The sequence below is a fragment of the Hyla sarda genome, chromosome 7, assembly GCF_029499605.1.
Source record: "Hyla sarda isolate aHylSar1 chromosome 7, aHylSar1.hap1, whole genome shotgun sequence".
In the NCBI taxonomy this organism is placed as follows: domain Eukaryota; kingdom Metazoa; phylum Chordata; class Amphibia; order Anura; family Hylidae; genus Hyla; species Hyla sarda.
The window spans coordinates 186,118,497-186,139,439 of record NC_079195.1 but is presented as its reverse complement, the minus strand read 5'-3'; the positions used below and the strand labels follow the sequence as shown (position 1 = coordinate 186,139,439).

Sequence of the window (20,943 nt, the reverse complement as noted above, 5' to 3'; positions counted from 1 at the left end):
AAAGGTCGCTTTTTCTTTGCTGTGCGCCATATATCTGGAAGCTATACCTTCTATGAATACTAGGAAATTACAAAGCTGTCATTGAATCCTTAGTTAGGCCCCGTTCACACTACTGTTATAACACTGTGACGGCTGTCGGGACCGGCGGAGAGATTAGTGGGAGAAAAAAAATACTGCTTGCACCGTCGTCTTCTCCTGCTATTCTTGCTGAAAAACAGCGGCGCCCGATGGATCCCATTGACTTTAATGGGGTCCATCGCGACCCGTTGTTGCACCCTGTCAAAATGACGGCTGTCAAACTCTCCCCCCAAAAAAAAAACAAAAAAAAAAAAGCGTTTGACGGCCGTTCTTGACAGGGCGCAACGTTAGTGTGAATGTAGCCCAACACACTTCTCCAAAACAAATCTCTCATATTTCGAATTCTCAGAATGGTCAGATTTTTGGAGAAATTCTCAACCAATGACCCAGCATCGTAAATCCCTACTGAGCTACTTGAATATTCTGCAGTTGATTTAATGGGGGTTTTTTTTAGCCCGAAGACTGGAGGAAATTTCCTAACGTTGTGGACAAAGCACCATAACATCAATGTGGAAATTCTAACTTTGGCCATTTCTTACCTGAGGAATATAAAGATGCTTCTGGTGTCTTGTGTCCCCTCTGGGTTTGTAAGAGGAAAGAGGGACTGGAGAAGAGGCGCCGGCAGCTTATCCGCCTCATCGAAAACAAACAAGGGCTGCACACAGCGCGAGGTGACCGCCTCAATCGCCTTTCTAAGCTGGACCTGGGATAAAAAAAAAAAAAAAGGCAAATTCAATCAGTAAATTAGTGCAGACATTTACATTTATGTTCTGTATCTACATTATGGGCAGAGGCCTAACTTGTAGCTTGGGGGCCCCAAAATCTGCAACAGGGCCCTGTGTCTATTATTTGCCTTTTATAATATTTGTGTACTCTTATGGAGCAGAGGTGCCTTTGGGCAAGGGGTGCAAATTTTTTTAAATCAACTGGTGCCAGAAAGTTAAACAGATTTGTAAATGACTTCTATTAAAAAATATTGATCCTTCCAGTACTTATTAGCTGCTGAATACTACAGAGGAAAAATGTTTTTCTTTTTGAAACACAGAGCTCTCTGCTGGCATCATGACCACAGTGCTCTCTGCGGACATCTCTGTCCATTTTCGGAACTTAAATGGACAGAGATGTCAGCAGAGAGCACTGTGGTCATGATGTCAGCAGAGAGCTCTGTGTTCCAAAAAGAAAAGTATTTCCTCTGTAGTATTCAGCAGCTAGTAAGTACTGGAAGGATTAAGATTTTTTTTTTTAACAGAAGTAATTTACAAATCTGTACCAGTTGATTTAAAAAAAAAAAAAAAGGTTTTCCACCAGGCCCCCAGTGCAACTCCTACCTCTGCACCCCCTATAGTTCCACTCACTTCTATGGGGGAGATTTATTAAAATTCGTGGAGAGAAAAAGTAAACCCGTTTCCATAGCAACCAATCAGATTGCTTTTATTTTCAAAAAAGGCCTCTGAAAAACTAAAGGAAACAAACTGGTTGGTTGCTATGGGCAACTGCTCCACTTTTCCCATACACAGGTTTTGATAAATCATATCTGGAGAGATATTGGGCGTTGAAATATGGATTGTAGTTATGACTGGGAACCCTTCATGCCACCTTTAAAAGTACTATAGCCACAGTAATGTTGCCTTCCTATAGTATGCCAGAAGTGGTAATTGTTCTATATCAGTGTTTCTCAACCAGGGTGCCTCCAGCTGTTGCAAAACTACAATTCCCAGCATGCCCGGACAGCCGGAGGCTGTCCGGGCATGCTGGAAGTTGTAGTTTTGCAACAGCTGGAGGCATCCTGGTTGGGAAACACTGTTCTAGATGGAACTAAGGACTAAAAAAAAGGGTTATGTTTCTCCTTAAAGGGGTACTCTGGTGGAAAACAAATGTTTTCAAATCAACAGGTGTCAGTTATACAGAACAGTTATACAGATTTGTAAATTACTTCTATTTAACAATCATAATTTTTCTAGTACTTATTATCAGCTGCTGTATGCTCCAGAGGAAGTTGTGTAGTTCTTTCCAGTCTGATCACAGTGCTCTCTGCTGACTCCTCTCTACGGGGCAGGAACTATCTTGAGAAGGAATAAATCCCCATAGCAAATCTCTCCTGCTCTGGACAATTCCTGACACAGACAGAGGTGGCGGCAGAGAGCACTGTGGTCAGACTAGAAAGAACTATACAAGTTCCTTAGGAACATACATCAGCTGATATGTACTGGAAGAATTAAGATTTTTAAATAGAAATTAATTTACAAATCTGTATAACTTTCTGAAACCAGTTTATTTGAAAACATTTGTTTTCCACCGGAAAAGAGTTATAAAGGCGATTGATGCTCACTAGGATGAAAGGTTATGTAAAGTAACTCTCACACCCTTTTCAGGTAGCTTCCCTGCTTTTTTTTTTTTTTTCCCCCCCACAAAATTCCCACTGAAGCAACAAAATAAGTCTTCACACATCTTTATGAAATTCTCCTTAAGGAGAAACATCACCCCTTTAGTTCCATTAAGATAGGCCTCTAACTAGCCAGATAGCACCCTGCTCAGTACTGATGAGGGGCAATAACCCTGAAACATTGCTGTCTACAGATGGGTATTCTTTCCTTCTGGAGAGATTTCTGGCTTGGCATACATTCCCAGTCAGTTTCTAAGACTTTAATGTGGAATAAAACACTGGCTTCTAAGGGAAATCTGCTTTACGTATCCTTTTTCCCAGATGGAACTAACTCACAGAGCTACCAAATAATTCAAATGATATAGAATTCCTATACAATACCGAAATAAGGATGTTATCTATATGTAGTGATGTTGCAGGAAAAGTAAAAGTTTAAAGGGGTACTCTGGGGGAAACCATTTTTATTTTAAATCAACTGGTGCCAGAAAGTTAAACAAATTTGTAAATCACTTTTATTTAAAGATCTTAATCCTACCAGTACTTATCAGCTGCTTTATACTAAAGAGGAAGTTCTTTTCTTTTTGAAGTTCTTTTCTGTCTGACCACAGTGCTCTCTGCGGTCAGGAACTGTCCAGAGCAGGAGCAAGTCCCCATAGCAAATCTATCCTGCTCATGGACAGAGGTTAGAGATGAGCAAATTTACAGTAAATTCAATTCGTCACGAACTTCTCGGCTCGGCAGTTGATGACTTATCCTGCATAAATTAGTTCAGCTTTCAGGTTCTCCCGTGGGCTGGAAAAGGTGGATACAGTCCTAGGAGACTCTTTCCTAGGACTGTATCCACCTTTTCCAGCCCACTGGAACACCTGAAAGCTGAACTAATTTATGCAGGTTAAGTCATCAACTGCCGAGCCGAGAAGTTCGTGACGAATCGAATTTACTGCAAGTTCGCTCATCTCTAACAGAGGTGTCAGCAGAGAGCATTGTGGTCAGACTGAAAAGAAATTCAAAACAAAAAGAACTTCCATTGGAGCATACAGCAGCTAATAAGTACTGGAAGGATTAAGATTTTTAAATAGAAGTAATTTATAAATCTGTTTAACTTTCTGGCACCAGTTGAATAAAAAAGAAAATTCTACTGGAGAACCCCATTAAATATGAGATGATGAGAAATAGGAAAACATTACCTTGTAGGCTTCCAAATGCGAGAGGTGGGGGAAGTGCAGCTGTGGGATGAAGACTCTCGTACACCGGCTCCGCTGCCCGTCCCGGTACAGATTCTCTGCAATAATCCGCGAAGCCAAGTTCTTACCGGTACCGGTCCAACCATGGAACGCCAGAGCCAGTGTCTTTTTCTGGTTACCTTCCTGCAGAAAACGCTCCAGAGATGTTAATATCTGCCTAACAGCCAGGTGCTGCCCATGAACTCTCCTATCCAAGTCCCACTCCAGACCTGGAGAAAGAGAACAGAGTTGTATTGTTATACATGAACCACATCTGTTATTGTGTCCAGAAGATGCTCGGCCATAGTCTTCCTCTCACCTGTGAGATTGTTAGTTATTGATCCACGGGAATAATCTCTGCTGCCCATTACGTTGGCATACCAGTCTGTCAGGGAGTCCCACCCAAAGTTGTCCCAGCTCCACTCTGCAATATAGATTACGATTGGTGTAAATATCGAGGTTACGTAAAATCGTTCAAAGAGAATTATAAATGAAAATATCCGGCTGTGGTCTCGTAACCACTGTTACTTGGTGCCAGAGCGCTGGTCAGTATCTAATAAAGAGTAACACATTAGGGCATCTACACGTCTGGATTGGAGTACTAAACCTGGGGCTCCATACTTTGTTGGATAACGTGGCTGACGTACCAGAATGGGCACCGATCCCTTCACCAGCAGCGGCAGAGGCGTAACATGTAGCTTCTGGGCCCCAATGCAAAATCTGTAACTGGGCCCATGTCTACTGGTGTCTTCTTATGGTGCCCCCGCAGTCACTGCCACCTCTGCACCCCCTATTGGTACGCTCCGGCCCAAGTGATGGATTAATGATGCAGCGAGAGCAGATTTGACTTAATAGCACTTTGCAGACTCACCCGAATGGCTCATCTTCTCCTCACACTTGTCTGGCCACAACCAGCACTGCAGGTCCTGCACGTACTCCCAGGAAAGCTGTGCCAGGTCCTGCATCTCTTGGGCACCGGATCGCCATAGATTGTCTCTCCTCTCTTCCCCTTTCACTTCTGTGAGGCCCGAAGCATCCTCAGTACCTTTCCCATTAGTGCTGATCACTAGAAGCAGTAATAAGAGAGGAGCAGCTCTGGTCATCCCTGGATCAGTCCACGGTTACTCGGTGGCATCGGTTTCTCTATCAGTGCAGATCTATCCGTGTCTTATATATACAGTATATATATATATATGGTGTCTGTGCTCTCATTCTCTCTCCTCCCTTCGTCAGCCCATCAGTCTCTCCTCCCTCCACATTAGATGTGTCACCCTTTCCTTCTCCGTCAGCGTGTGTAGCTCTATGTGACACTCCCCTTTATAGTCTCCTTCTCTGCCTGAGGCCGAGCCTGTGGGTGACTTGTGCCAACAGCTCGGGATGTTTCTGTGCAGGAATCATCATTACGTAACCCCTCGTAGGAAAAGGATTTTTAGGAATGGTTATAAGGCAATGTACTTGCTACATCTCAGCCAGTGAAGACATTCATCATATATCCTGCTATAAAAAAGAACTATAGTAACAGAACGTTTTAAAGGGGTTGTCCACTTTTTATTTACCGTATTTATTATTAGTAATAGTAGTAGTTGAGGTCTTTAAACTGTGACCCTCCAGATGTTGCAAAAATACAACTCCCAGCATGCCCGGACAGCTCTGGGAGTTGTAGTTTTGCAACATAGAAAAGGAAATAATACTATAAATTTAATACATGTATATTAAAAAAAAAAAGTGTAACAAAAAGTGGACAACCCCTTTAAAACAGAAGTTCTGTTACACTTTTGTTTTTTAATATACATGTATTGAATTTATAGTATTATTTCCTTTTCTATGTTGCAAAACTACAACTCCCAGCAGCCTTTGGCTGTCAGGTCATGCTGGGAGTTGTAGTGTTGCAGCATCTGGAGGGTCACAGTTTAAAGACCTCAACCACTACGGCTACTTATTATTAATAATAATCAGTGGTCAAGTCCTTTGGGAAAAAAAAGTATGGGAACTCACCCATGATTTCCACTCATGGGCTAGTCCTGCAGGACTCCTGCTAATGGGAACAGTGTTCCTGCTCTGAAAAAAAGTGCAGGAACTCCATTCCTGTGCATTCCTGCAGGACTTGAGCCCTGATAACAATAATAATGATAATAATAAAGAAATAAAAAGTGGACAGCCCCTTTAAAACATAAGATCTATTTCTTCATTATTGTTATTATCAGGGCTCATGACCTACAGGAACGGAGTTCCTGCACTTTTTCCAGAGCAGGAACACTGTTCCCATTAGCAGGAGTCCTGCAGGGCTAGCCCTTGATTGGATATCAGTGGTTGAGGTCTTTAAACTGTGACCCTCCAGATGTTGCAAAACTACAACTCCCAGCATGAACTGACAGCCAACGGCTGCTGGGAGTTGTAGTTTTGCAACATAGAAAAGGAAATAATACTATAAATTTAATCCATGTATATTAAAAAAAAGTGTAACAGAACTTATGTTTTGAAGGGGCTGTCCACTTTCTATTTCTTTATTATTATCATTATTATTAATAATAATAAGTAGTAGCAGTGGTTGAGGTCTTTAAACTTTGACCTCCAGATGTTGCAAAACTACAAGTCCCAGCATGCCCGGACAGCCGTTGGCTGTCCGGGCATGCTGGGAGTTGTAGTTTTGCAACAAAGAAAAGGAAATGATGCACTTTTCTAATATAGATGTATTAAATTTCCTGCTCCCGTACCTTTTATATATCAGAGTGGTAACCCCCCCCCCCCTCCCCCACCCCCAATCTCTGTACAATGGAATTGTATAACCCACAGATTAGCCTTGTGTATTGCGCTAATATTTTTATGATTATTATGGTTTGTCCAACTTCTCACTGTGAATGCATTTCTATGTGAAACCTAAGTGTCTCTAGGTGGCACTGTCATGTTGTTAACCCCTTCCCCAGACATGCCTTCTGGGCCTTAAAGGGGTACTCCACTGGAAAAAAAAATTATTTTTTCAAATCAACTGGTGCCAGAAATTAAACATATTTGTAAATGACTTCTATTAACAAATCTTAACCCTTCCAGTACTTATCAGCTGCTGTATGCTCCACAGAAAGTTCTTTTCTTTTTGAATTTCCTTTCTGTCTGACCACAGTGCTCTCTGCTGACACCTCTGTCCATGTCAGGAACTGTCCAGAACAGGAGAGGTTTGCTATGGGAATTTGCTTCTACTCTGGACAGTTCCTGACATGGACAGAGGTGTCAGCAGAGAGCACTGTGGTCAGACAGAAAGGAAATTCAAAAAGAAAAGAACTTCCTCTGTAGTATACAGCAGCTGACAAGTACTGAAAGGAGTAAGATTTTTAAATAAAAGTCATTTACAAATCTGTTTCACTTTCTGGCACCAGATGATTTAAAAAAAATAATAATAATTCTACCAGAGTACCCCTTTAATGCCCAATTTGTTTCAGTTCTTCCATGGTTGCCTTCCATAAGCCATAAAGGTTTTTTTATTTTTTATTTTTATTTTTATTTTTTTCCCCCTAACATACCCACCTGAGAGCTTGTTTTTTGCTGGAAAAGTTGTACATTTTAATGGCACTATTTTTGGAGTTCATATATCTTAGCAGTTCATCTTTAATTAACTTTTTGTTTTGCGGGGAAAATAGAAAAATGCTATTTCTTTATTCCTATAATAACATTATAGCTTTATTGTGGGTTTTAATATGATTACAGCCATTTTCTTAACTTTCTTGAATTTCTCTTTAACATTAGAGATATAGTAAATTCGATTCGTCACGAACTTCTCGGCTCGGCAGTTGATGACTTTTCCTGCATAAATTAGTTCAGCCTTCAGGTGCTCCCGTGGGCTGGAAAAGGTGGATACAGTCCTAGGAGACTCTTTCCTAGGACTGTATCCACCTTTTCCTGCCCACCGGAGCACCGGAAAGCTGAACTAATTTATGCAGGAAAAGTCATCAACTGCCGAGCCGAGAAGTTCGTGACGAATCGAATTTACTGTAAGTTCGCTCATCTCTATTTCTCATCCTAGGATTAGTTTATAGGTGTTGAAATTCACGGAAGGTGTACCTTAAAGTGTACTAGTTGTGTTAAAATATTATTTCAAACGAGTGATGACAATGTGATTTGGCAACACCTCTTGGTAGGATTTGTGTATATTCAATTGTTTGTATGGTTTACATATATTTATCCAACATTATCTGTTTTTAAACTATTGTCATGGAGCTGCATCGTATTTATTTTTGCATTGTATTGGGACATAGTATTATTATTTGCTCCTTTACTGTGGTATAGCTGCTTGGTATTTACTATTGTATTGTACAGTGATCCCTCAACTTACAATGGCCTCAACATACAATAGTTTCAACATACAATGGTCTTTTCTCGACCATTGTAAGTTGAAACCAGACTCAACATACAATGTACAGACAGTCCAGATCTGTGAAACGTGTCAATGGCCGGAAGAACCGACCAATCAGAATGGGAAATTTACTGGTAAAACACCTGTATTACTGAAGCATATGCACTGACTGATGTCTGGTAGTGCCCCCTACAGTACAGGGAGGTATTACATATTCTGTACTACTCTTTACCTGTGCCAGGGTTAGCTGCTCCTTTTGGACACCAGGTGAGGGCGACACCATGTTACTTTTTTAGGACATTGCCTGTACTGTACAGGACCCCGAAGAAGCTCCTGTCCTCTATATAGACCAGTGTTTCCCAAGCAGGGTGCCCCCAGCTGTTGCAAAACTACAACTCCCAGCATGCCCGGACAGCCTTTGGCTGTCCGGGCATGCTGGGAGTTGTAGTTTTGCAACAGCTGGAGGCTCCCTGCTTGGAAAACACTGACATAGACAATGATTACAGCTCCCAGCAGATCTTTATTACTTTTATATGTAAGGATTTGCTTTATCTGTGTTAGGGTGGGTTCACACTACGTTTTGTCCCATACGGGAGCGCATACGGCAGGAGGGAGCTAAAAGCTCGCGCTCCCGTATGTAACCGTATGCGCTCCCGTATGCCATTCACTTCAATGAGCCGACCGGAGTGAAACGTTCGGTCCGGTCGGCTCATTTTTGCGCCGTATGCGCTTTTACAACCGGACCTAAAACCGTGGTTGACCACGGTTTTAGGTCCGGTTGTAAAAGCGCATACGGCGCAAAAATGAGCCGACCGGACCAAACGTTTCACTCCGGTCGGCTCATTGAAGTGAATGGCATACGGGAACGCATACGGTCACATACGGGAGCGTGAGCTTTTAGCTCCCTCCTGCCGTATGCGCTCCCGTATGGGACAAAACGTAGTGTGGACCCAGCCTTAGTTATCTACTTATTTTTCTTTAATCCTCACTTTTTCCTATTTTTGGATGACATTTTGGGGCTTTAGAACCAATTACCAGGTTTCCATAGAGTTCTGGTCTCAACATACAATGGTTTCAACATACAATGGTCGTCCCGGAACCAATTAATAATGTAACTTGAGGGAGCACTGTATTGGGACTCCTTTTTCCCTGGGGTTATTATACCTAGCACAGGGTGAGTGTAGTAGGATTACATTCCTCCGCTCTGGTCTTCTATATTTTAAGTGATTTTAACTGTTTGTGTACTCATCTTTTTGTGTCTAATTCAATAAAGATGTTTTCCTGATTTCTATAAAGTGGGTGTGCATCATTATATAGTTGCTAGCTTTTTTTCTGGTTTATAAGTGATAATTTTGGCAGCTTGTTGCCCCCTAGTAGTTTGTATTGTAGGCTGTGCCCGTCTTTTTTTTTTTTGGTAAATCCACAAGGTGATTTTAGTGCTCTCACTGCTGTTATTAAAGGATTCCCTTACGTGCTTACCAGTGGCAGATATGGGGTATTTTGCCCCAGTGGAACTGGTTAGGACTGGTTGAAATTTATTGACAACCTCAAGTAATAATTGTTTTAGACCCTCCCACCTCCCCCAGAAAAGGAGGGGAGAAACCCAGCCCCTTGTGTTTTTTTCTGTCCTCTGGACAGAGTTAGGATCAGTGGTGGTCCTGTGGGACCCCCTTCTTATATTACTTTTGTGGTGTCCTGGTACCGTATTTCATACCGTACCTTGTGGTGAGGTCCCCAAAGTCAGAGTCCCTAGGAACAGTGGGGGTCCTCTTCCTTAGTTAACCCCTCGTCACCCCTCAATTAGCTAACATTCATATAAATAAAAATGTAAATATGTATATTTAGGAAGCCTACCTTGTTAGAGTCGCAAGACCTGCGGGTCATGTGACCCGGTTCACAGAACTCTATGGTTTGCTAAAGGACCTTTGGTGGTTCTAGTCAGGTGATCACCCACAATCCTTTGTAACGGTGAGTGACAGCTGCATGGACCAATCTAAAACGGCTCAGCCCCTGCCCATATAAGGGAGCTGCGGCCATTAATTGCTTTTTCCGCTCTTTCCTTGTGGGCTGCTGATGAGGACGGATCTGCGCAGTTGTCATCGGTAACCACTAGGCCAAAGCCTTGCGGCCTCGGCCATAATCCAAATTGTGAGTTACTGCAATCCCCGCAAATCTCAGCAAGATCACTGGACCTAAACAAACCCCTAAATCCAGCGGATCTATGCAATCCAATTCTCCTAAAACTAAAGAGAACTAATCGGTCTCAATCAACTGTCAGTCATTGCCGTGCTGTATATATAGACTCTGTTATCTGGACTGTTACCGTTACTGCATGTACAGAAAATCTTCAGTAAAGTTTCTACCGGTTATTCAGTTCAGCACCGGTTGTGGACAATCCATTATTCTACACTCACCTATCGCTCTTGGGAAGGGTGGCGATAGGCCCAACATTACCTCAGAGTTTTAGCCCTCACCCTGGCGTCACGAGTGACAAGGATTAAATTAACCCCTCATATACTACAGCAACACCCCAACTACCCTACACCCCCACCAAGGCACCACACTTTTATATAGCTGTATTCTCCTTGACAAACCTCTGGACTTTTCTGCCCTTTTCTCCTTTACTGCCGGAGTCTGCGGCTTCGGCCGCCTTTCTCTCGCTCTTATTCCAACGTGTGTGTGCGTCCTGTGCTCCTGTCTGGCGCGCGTCTCCTGCTCCTGCCTCATCTGCTGCTTCGACGGCTAGTTCATCTGCTGAGGTAGCTCAGTTTCTGAGAACCAGATTTTCTCAGATTCAGTCTGACTTAGACCAGGGGTCTCTAGAGACGACATCTTAGCCTCTTGTAAGACCGCTAGCTTAGCGATCGACTTTCTGTACGATGCTGCCCCCCCAGCAATTGAAACTTGCTGAATCCATGGCTTTCTTGCCTTCTGTGGCAAAATCCTTGGAGGTCTGGTACGTTCACCAAACATACCCTTTGTACTATGACCTATGAGCCTGGCATTTTGTTTGGGACCGAACTCGACCGCATAATGGAGGGGCTGTTATATAGGAATGGGAAATCTCTTCCTCAGCAGCCCTTTCGCGGTCGAGGCAAGCATTTAAGGAACAAATCCAGTTCCCAGGCTAGAAACCAGAAAGATTGGGGGTCCCATAAGAGGGGCGCAAGATGCTCCAGGGGATCCAAGGGCAGTGTTATGCCCTACGCTCCGGCCGCCTGCACCGGCCGTGAGCACAATGTGCATCTGTCCCTGGTTGCGGCAGGGCCGGGATTCGCATCACAGGACGCGCCTGCATGCGAATCCCGGCCCGTCACTAACCCTGTATTGCTTCCGCTCCTATGTCTCGGCTCCGTCGCGCGCGCAATGGAGTTCTGAGTTTTAAAGGGCCAGTACGCCCATAATTACTGTTTGCACCTGACACAACCTTATAAAGTCCCTGCACCTCCCACACTTCCCTGCCGGATCTTCAGTGCCCCTAGCCTGAGATTACGTGTTCCCCATAGCCTGTTTGCCTTGTCCGTGTACCCAGACCTTCAGCTACGTTATTTGACTGCATCTTTTCCGCCTACCTTGACCTTCTGCTACATTGACTAAACTATTGCCTTATCCACCTGTACCTCGCCTTGCCCAGCTACCCGTGTGGTCGAGTCGTGTCGGGGGTAGCGACCTGGGTGTCGTCTGCCACAGCAAGCCCATCCTGCCTTGCGGCGGGCTCTGGTGAAGACCAGCGGCACCTTAGATTCCGATCCCCGATACGGTCCGAGTCATCAGCCACACAGCTCCGAGTCATCACATCCAGCTTCGTTACAGGCGGAAAGTCCTCGGCACCCTGACTACGGGCCTCTCCGAAGCTCTTGGACTGCTGCCAGTGCTCCCATCCTGTCTCAACTTCCTTCTCCTTCCATTCCTGTGGGCAGTCGCCTTCAGCATTTCCTTTCTTCCTGGAAAGCTAATATTCAGGACCCTTGGGTCCTTCGAGTAGTCTCGGAAGGTTACAGAGTGGAGTTGAACAGCACTCCTCCAGAGTAAGCATCCAAGCAAACATTTTTGGATGCTTACATTTTACAATATCTCCAAAAAGGAGCCTTGGAAGAGGTCCCTCTGCAGGAGAAGAGGGGGGGGGGGGGGGGGGGGTTGTCAGGCATCTATTCTCCTGTGTTCCTGGTCCCCAAAGTTACCGGGGACTAGAGAATGATTAAGGTTTTTCAACCGGTCTATCAGACACAAATGTTTCCGGATGGAAACAATTCAGTCTGTCATCAATCTTCTTATGCTGGAGGGTTTCCTGGCAACCTTGGACCTCAAGGATGCCTACCTTCATATTCCCATCCATCCTGGCTCCAGAAGATTCTTAAGGATCGCTGTCCAAATCTAATGATCTAATGCAAAAATCTGTTTCCCTCCCAAATGGAATTTCTGTGGCCCCACACACATTTACAAGGTGGTAGTCTCGGTAGTGACAGCTCTAAGACTACTTCAGGTACTATGTATAGTCCCTTACCTAGACGACTGGCCTCTCAAAGCCTCTTCTCAAGCGATCCTGTCCCAACATATTCAGGGAGGACAATCCTGTGGCGATAGATGCTCTGTCAATCCCTTGGAGGTTCAGGCTGGCCTACATCTTCCTTCCAATTTCAAAAGCAACAATACAGAGAGAAGAAACTGAGCAAAAACCTGAGGATCCTGCAGCAACGATTTATTCAAAGTTCACTCAGAACATAGATGCGATATCTTCCCCAAGACACGGGCAAAGATGAGAGACAGGAGTGTGCACCTGGACGACAGCCACGGTTTCACGCCATTCGGCATTTCATCAGGCCCCGTTCTGGTGTCGGCTACGCCAATTGTCTGCCAAGAATCCTGCCACTTCTGCAGTTCTCCAGTTTCTATAAGACGGACTAGACAAAGATTTATCTCCTTCCTCCTTAAAAGTACGTTCCCACATGGCGTATACTCAGTGTATTTCATCCTGTGCAAAATCTGCAGCAGCAGCAAATACGCTGCATATCCCTCGCTAACCATACACACAAGGCTTTCCAGCAGCAGCTGTGTGTAGTGAGTTTTGGAGGCAGAGCCGCACATCAGTCACGCCGGCACACGGCCCCGCCTCCAAAACTCACTGCACACATAGGGCTGCCGCCGGAAAGCCGGGAGGTGCCACGGACGAGCAGCCCGGACGTCAGTTTGCCAGAAGGAGCTTTGTAACCCCACCTGTGCCAGTTAGCAACTAATTTGCATATCCACAAATAAGAAGATAATGGGCGAATGGCGAGACAGGGGTTGGGCATAGTAGGCAGCAAATTGATCAGCATTCCCCGCACTACCAGCTGGTACCTTTGGTTAGTGCGGGGGGAGTTTACTGACAGTTTTCCTTTAAGCCCCTGCTAGTCTTATCCAAGGTACACAGCTATTTCTTAATCTAATTCAGTGGGAAGATGTTGAGCTGTTTGCCAGTAATGCACACTCATGGACTTCATTTCCCTTACCTTCTGGCTAGTCACAGCACAGCATTCATAAAGCTCTGCTATGCCATAGGGATTGTGAAAATGCTAAATGCTGGAGAGAATTTATATAGTACACCAATATAAATAGTATAAGTGGGAGATTAAGGGCTTTGCAAGGTGAGTAGAAATGAAAGAAACAGCTCCAGCACAGCAGGTGTTACCCTATGCACTGAACTGCTGCATCTGTGAAGCTAATGGGAACGGAGACAGGGAAGATTACACTGCAGTACTGTGGACATACAGCAGCAGGTACACTGGTATTTACAAAAGATGCAGCTGCCCTCATCTCTAGATCAAGGTGGTCAGCGATGAGAGGGAAGCCTTGAAATACCGTTCAGGAGCAGCGTAGATCAACAGGCAGGCTGGCTTAGCTTGCATGTACACAGTCAAGGTTTAATTGGGATGCACATACCATGCCCTCCAGTGCTTTGTCCTGATCTAGCCGTTACTAGCTGAGCCTAACAACAGGCAATGATGAGCAGACTGCAAAGACATAAGACACCTAGAGGCCAAGATTTTAGGGAAATAAGTCATTTTAGGTAGAAATCACATAAGCTTTTACAGGGAGGAAAGTTGTTTGAAACCATCCCCATTTAACCACCTTAAAGGACTACTCCGGTGAAAAATTTTACCTGTTAAAAAAAAAAGCATTAAAGAAAGTTATATAACATTATAATGTACTTACGCTGTCCATATGGTAAGGATCCCGGTCCTCCTCTTCTTTCTGTTGCTCACCGGAAGCTCTGTACTTTTCAGTTTTCTGATGACGCTCCACTTCTTTTTTCATTGCTCCGCCGCCATCTTAGCCCGGTGACTCATACCTCCCATGAGTCAGCGCGGGCTCTGCCGGCCTCCTAGCCCGGAGTCGGCTACTCCCCCCTCGCTAATCTGTTCATTTATTCGGGTTTGCTGAGCTGCCATAGGCTTAGCTCAGCAAACGCCGCTGGCTAATTTACATTATAGATGTGCGCATGCGCACATCGTTATCGCCGCTGGCCGATAAATCAGGGGGAGGGCAGGAGCGAACAGGAAATTAGACTAATGCATTATGGGAGATGTAGTCTTTTACGCTACACTCCATATGCACTGTACCCGGAAGTGACCGGATTTTCGGATAGGCAGGCTGGACCAATTCGCGTGGAAATGGACAAAGCGGACAAACGGCTGGACCGATTCGTGTGGAAATGGCATCTTTGGAAAGGTAGGAGTCTAGGCTACATTATAGTATTAATTTAGAGCATCGGAGTTCTCCTTTAAGGACCAAGCCCATTTTCACCTTAAGGACCCGAGCATTTTTTGCACATCTGACCACTGTCACTTTAAGCATTAATAATTCTGGGATGCTTTTACTTATGAATTTGATTTGGAGATGGATTTTTCGTGACATATTCTACTTTATGTTAGTGGTAAATTTTTGTTGATACTTGCATAATTTCTTGGTGAAAAATTCCCAAATTTCATGAAAATTTTGCATTTTTCTAACTTTGAAGCTCTCTGCTTGTAAGGAAAATGGATATTCCAAATACATTATATATTGATTCACATATACAATATGTCTACTTTGTGTTTTCATTATAACATTTAACATGCTTTTACAATTTGAAGACAGAGGGCTTCAAAGTTTAGTAGCAATTTTCCAAGAAAATTTTTAAATCAGAATTTTTCAGGGAGCAGTTAGGTTCTGAAGTGGATTTGAAGGCCTTCATATTAGAAATACCCCATAAATGACCCCATTATGAAAACTGCACTCCTTAAAGTATTCAAAATTACATTCAGAAAGTTTGTAAACCCTTTAGGTCAGGGGTCTCAAACTCACGGCCCGCTGAACGAGTTTGTGGCCCGCACCAGGGATGTGTGATTTGTATTGCCCAACGCCCGGGAAAAGCAGTTCCAGGCACCAGGCAGGTGGTTTCTTCAGGCATTTAGCCCTGCTTCGGGCAAGCAGTGGTAAATGCCGGAAGGCTTCACTTACCCCGCCCTCCTCCTCCCGTTATCCTGCTGGCCGGCCCGAGTCTGATGAGGGACGTCACGCATATGACGTCCCTCCGCAGACCCGCACAGAAGGACGTCAGTGACGTCACTCGTCAGGCCGCCACCGGAGAGAAGCGCAGGTCACGTAAGTGTGTGTGTGCGCGCACGCATGCATATGTGTGTGCGCATCTGTGGGTGTCTGTGCATGGGTGTTCTGTCAGTGTGTCTGTGTGTGTGAGAGTCGGGGGGGGGGGGGGGGGGGGTGAAGACGACGACAATGCTACCTAATGTGGGGAACCTGCTACTATCTAATGCGGGGAACCTGCTACTACCTACCTAATGTGGGGAACCCCCAGAAGTAGCACCCCCCCATCATCCATCAGCTCATGCTATTACCACACGGGGGTAGGGTGAATGGGGGGGTTGCTGGTGGATGATGGGGGTGTTGTTGGTGGTTGATGAGGGGCGCATGATGGGGGCATTATATGTGAGGGACGCATGAGGCCAAGCCTCACCCAGCTGCTACCTCCAGTGGCCCCCGGATAATTTGAGTTTGAAACCCCCGCTTTAGGTCTTTCACAGGAATAGCTGCCAAATTGGAGGAGAAAATTCAAAATCTACAATTTTTTACACACATATTCTTGTACACACTTTTTTTTTTTTCATTTTTACAAGGGGTATACAGAGAAAATGTACACCAAAATTTGTAACCCAATTTCTCTCTAATAAGGAAATACCTCATATGTGGATGTAAGGTGCTCTGTGGGTGCAGTAGAGGGCTCTGAAGGGAAGGAGCAACAATGGGATTTTGGAGAGTGAATTTTGCTGAAATGCTTTTTGGGGGGGCATGTCGCATTTAGGAAGCCCCCATGGTGCCAGAACAGCAAAAGAAAACCCACATGGCATACTATTTGGGAAACTACACCCCTCAAGGAACATAACTAGGGGTACAGTGAGCCTTAACACCCCACAGGTGTTTGCCAAATGTTCACTAAAGTTGAACGTGAAAATGAAATTTTTATTTCCACTAAAATGCTGTTACCCCAAATTTTACATTTTCATAAGGGGTATTAGAAGAAATGGTGTTACAAATTTTGGGGGGCTTTTTCTCCTGAGTATGTAAATACCTCAAATGTGGATGTAAAGTGCTCTGCTAGTGCACTACAGGGCTCAGAAGAGAAGGAGCGACATTGGGCTTTTGGAGAGAGAATTTGGTTGGAATGGAAGTCAGGGGCCATGTGTGTTTACAAAGCCCCCTGTGGTGCCAGAACAGCGGACCCCCCACATGTGACCCCACTTTGGAAACTACACCCCTCACGGAATATAATAAGGGGTGCAGTGAGCATTTGGAACAGTGGGCTGTTCAAATGAAAAATGTTATTTTTCATTTTCACAGACCACTGTTCAAAAAAATCAGTCTGCTCAAAAATCACTGTTCAAAAAAGGTCAGACACCTGTGGGGTGTAAATGCTCACTGCACCCCTTATTACTTCCAGCCAAATTCTTTCTCCAAATGTCCAATGGTGCTCCTTCTCTTCTGAGCATTGTAGTTTGCCCGCAGAGCGCTTGACGTCCCCACATGGGGTATTTCCATACTGAGAAGAAATGGTGTTACAAATTTTGGGGGGCTTTTTCTCCTATTACCACTTGTGAAAATGAAAAATTTGGGTTAATACCAGCATTTTAGTGAAAAAAAAAATCTAATTTTAATTCACACGGGCGGGGGTTTACGATGAGTTTCCCGCTGGGAATTTGAGCCGTGGCGGAAAATTTGCCGCCGCTCAAACTTGCAGCGGGAATCTCACTGTAAACCCACCCATGTGAATGTACCCTGTACAGTCCTTAAGTCCCAGGACGCGAGGGCGTACCTGTATGGAAAAAGGGGAGGAGGGTATGAAGAAGATAACATTACATACAACAGGTTGGTGTTGATAATATTTTATTTTAAAGTCTGTCCCAGTCTTGCTAAAGTAATAGAAATCCTCTTATACTGAACTCTGTAAGAACATAGCAGCTTTTTTTTTTTCACAATAATAGAACCGTTACTGAGCTGTGACACGTACTGTACTACACGTGACATGTAAACGTCTGCACACAACAAGACACAGAGCAATATGGCAGAAGTGACATCTGGAACAGATGAGTGGACAATGAGGTTAACCAGTCTGAAAAGGATGCCAGCGCTAGTGAGAGAGCAGCTACAAGCTGTAAGGAGGGACCAGGCAATAGAAGTGCAATAATTACATAGGAATAAAACTGTCTACATGTCTATTAGGATGTTGCCTTGTAGGACCACCACCCTGAACAATTCATATAACCAGCTGGTTCAAGTATTACCAGATAAAGGGCTCTATGATAAGAGAAAAAGGACCCGTGTTTTTTATTTTTTTTCTAGAAAAAGCACTACTTCTTATCTATTGGCTGCGTCTGGTACTGCAGCTTATCCTTATTCAAAAAAAAAAAAAAAAAAAAAAAGTGCAGTTGCAATACTAGATACAGCCTATAGGCAAGAGTGGATTTCTGTTCAAAAGCTCAGCTCAACAATTAGCATAAAATTTGCATTTCCAGTGTAAGGCTGGGTTCACACCACGTTTCGTTAAGTACGGTTCCCGTATACGGCTGGGAGGGGGGGGCGGGGCTTAATCGCGGCGCCCGCACTCAGCCGTATTTAATGCATGTCTATGAGCCGACCGGAATGAACCGCAGCCTCCAGGCGGCTTCGTTTTCGGCCATATGCAGTTTCCCGACCGTAGGCAAAAACGCGGTCGACCACGTTTCTGCCTGCGGTCGGGAAACCGCAGACGGACGAAAACAAAGCCGACCGGAGGCTGCGGTTCACTCCGGTCGGCTCATAGACATGCATTAAATATGGTTGCCGAATACGGCTGAGTGCGGGTGCTGCGATTAAGCCCCGCCCCCTCCTCCCAGCCGTATACGGGAACCATAGTTAACAAATGTGGTGTGAACCCAGCCTAAGGCTAGAATCACACATGCAGTCTTTTGAGCCACAAAAGTAAATCAAACTAGAGAAGTATCCATCTTTCTCTTATACTTCTCTTACTTTTTGGATCCACTTTAGGCTTTGGTTTCAAAACAAAAAGTGCATCAGAAAGCCATGTTAATTCCCCCCAAGTTTATGTCTTACCGGGCTATGGACTATACAAAACAAGACGGCCGGCACACACGGATATACTAAAATTGTGAGGTGTGACGTTGCTTTGTTTCATGCTACATATAAAAAAATATATAAAATTAGCTTATAGTGTTTTATTCAATTTTCAAGGGCTTGTTGCCTGCAATAAATAGGACTTAGTACCCTCAGTGCAGAGGGTGGGGTGCAAAAACTATGGAATGTGTACAGCTTAATAAAGTAATGTCTTCCCACCAGATCTATGCTAGGAAAAACTATAAAGAGCTTATCAAACATATCACCACATTTAGGAGATGGCAGAGACGTACTGTATGTGAATCTAATGCACAGGGACTATATACTGCAGTCCAGCCACCATACATCACCCATTGACTTCTAGGACAGGTAGAATATATTTCTGCATGCGGAATTCCACCTAAAATTAAAGGGGTATTCCGGGCAAAAACATCTTATCCAATATCTAAGGGATAGGGGATAAGATGTCTGATCATGGGGGGGCCCACCACTGGGACCCCCCGCGATCTCCCTGCATTCTATGCGTAGCTGCGTCTGCAGTTTTGGAAACCGCCGGGCTTTTGATACGGGGACGTGACGTCATGAAACGCCCCCCTCCATTATCCTTTCGATAGGGGATAAGACGTTTTTGCCCAGAATACCCCTTTAAAGCCCAAATTAAATAGACTTCTATAGGATTCTGCAATCCCATTCACACTTTTGAATTTCCGCATGCGGATTCCGCACAAGCCAGAAACCACCCAAATGAATGCGGAAGTGGAATTGGTGTGGATGTGCGGAAATTCTGCTGTGTGAATAGATCCGTAGGGAGCGCATTTCCTTCACCCTCCAGTAAGCAAAGAATAACTCAAATACTGCAAAAACAGAAGACATGTTGTCGGCATACTCCACTCCGCCCATGAGAAACACTGTTCTAGTATGTGACCGGTCTGACCTGTTATCCTAGAAGAGATGCCCGTTCTTGGATTGGAGAACATGTTGCACACGGGTTATATGCATTATCCATATTCAAGCCAATACACACATTTATGCCATTTTCTTCTTCACTTTTCTTCTTCGGATATACAGAACAGCGGACCACAAGGTTTAACCAAATACACCCGGTGAATACATATGGACAAGTAAAATATTGATGTTTAAAAGGGGTACTCCAGTGGAAAACTGGTTAACGGGTGGCAGAAAGTTAAAACAGATTTGTAAATGACTTCTATTAAAAAATCTTAATCCTTCCAGTACTTATTTGCTGCTGAATACTACAGAGGAAATTCTTTTCTTTTTGGAACACAGTGCTCTCTGCTGACATCTCTGTCCATTTTAGGAACTGACCAGAGCAGCATATGTTTGCTATGGGGATTTTCTGTGCTCGTGATGTCAGCAGAGAGCTTTGTGTTCCAAAAAGAAAATAAATTTACTCTGTAGTATTCAGCAGCTAATACGTATTGGAAGGATTAAGATTTTTTAATAGAAGTAATTTACAAATCTGTTTAACTTTCTGGCACCAGTTGAAAAAGAAAAAAAAAAAAGTTTTCCACCAGAGTGCCCCTTTAAATACTGTATGCAATATGTCCATACATGGCCCAGATTTACTAAAACTGTCTAAATTCTTAAAAAAGGGACTGTTTTCAATAGGCCAGATTTAGGATAGGATAACAGGTGGATTCAGTGTTTCCCAACCAGGGTGAATCCAGCTGTCGCAAAACTACAACTCCCAGCATGCCCGGACAGCCAACGGCTAGGAGTTGTAGTTTTGCAACAGCTGGAGGCACTCTGAGAAAAAACTGGGCTAATTGATGCTTAACTATTAGTTGGCTTACTGCAAACCAGAATCGTGCACCAAAATTTGTGGTGCATCTTCCTTCCTTTTACCAAGGCCACATTCCTTTTGGAAAACATGGCAGAGATGCTTATCAAGGTGGTACAAGTCTTGTAAGACAGTTTTTGGAGTATTCGCAGTAAATCTGTAGGCAATGTAGGTGCATTGATAAAATAATGGCTTACCTCCATACTTTGCTTAACAGGTCCACAATGATAAACCAGGTTTACTTTCTCCTGCGATAACATAAACACTAGAGATGAGCGAACTTACAGTAAATTCGATTCGTCACGAACTTCTCGGCTCGTCAGTTGATGGCTTATCCTGCATAAATGAGTTCAACTTTCAAGTGCTCCGGTGGGCTGGAAAAGGTGGATACAGTCCTAGGAGACTCTTTCCTAGGACTGTATCCACCTTTTCCAGCCCACCGGATTACCTGAAAGCTGAACTCATTTAC

At 44.2% G+C, this 20,943-nt stretch overlaps 1 protein-coding gene across 4 annotated transcripts in view; it reads right to left on the bottom strand.

Annotated features, from left to right (window-relative positions):
- Positions 1-14,340, bottom strand: part of TOR3A (torsin family 3 member A) — a 56,173-nt gene extending 41,833 nt beyond the window's left edge. The window contains exons 1-4 of one of the 4 annotated variants that reach the window (XM_056531831.1): positions 14,222-14,340; positions 4,004-4,108; positions 3,649-3,914; positions 618-781 (exon numbers count right to left, since the gene is read on the bottom strand). In XM_056531831.1, the coding sequence (XP_056387806.1) occupies positions 618-781; positions 3,649-3,914; positions 4,004-4,052 (479 nt within the window). In that variant the 5' untranslated portion in view covers positions 4,053-4,108; positions 14,222-14,340. Of the gene's footprint in view, positions 1-617; positions 782-3,648; positions 3,915-4,003; positions 4,109-4,555; positions 4,974-14,221 lie in introns of those variants that run through there. The other 3 variants (XM_056531829.1, XM_056531830.1, XM_056531828.1) reach the window with 3 other exon arrangements.
- Positions 14,341-20,943: the final 6,603 nt, after the last annotated feature.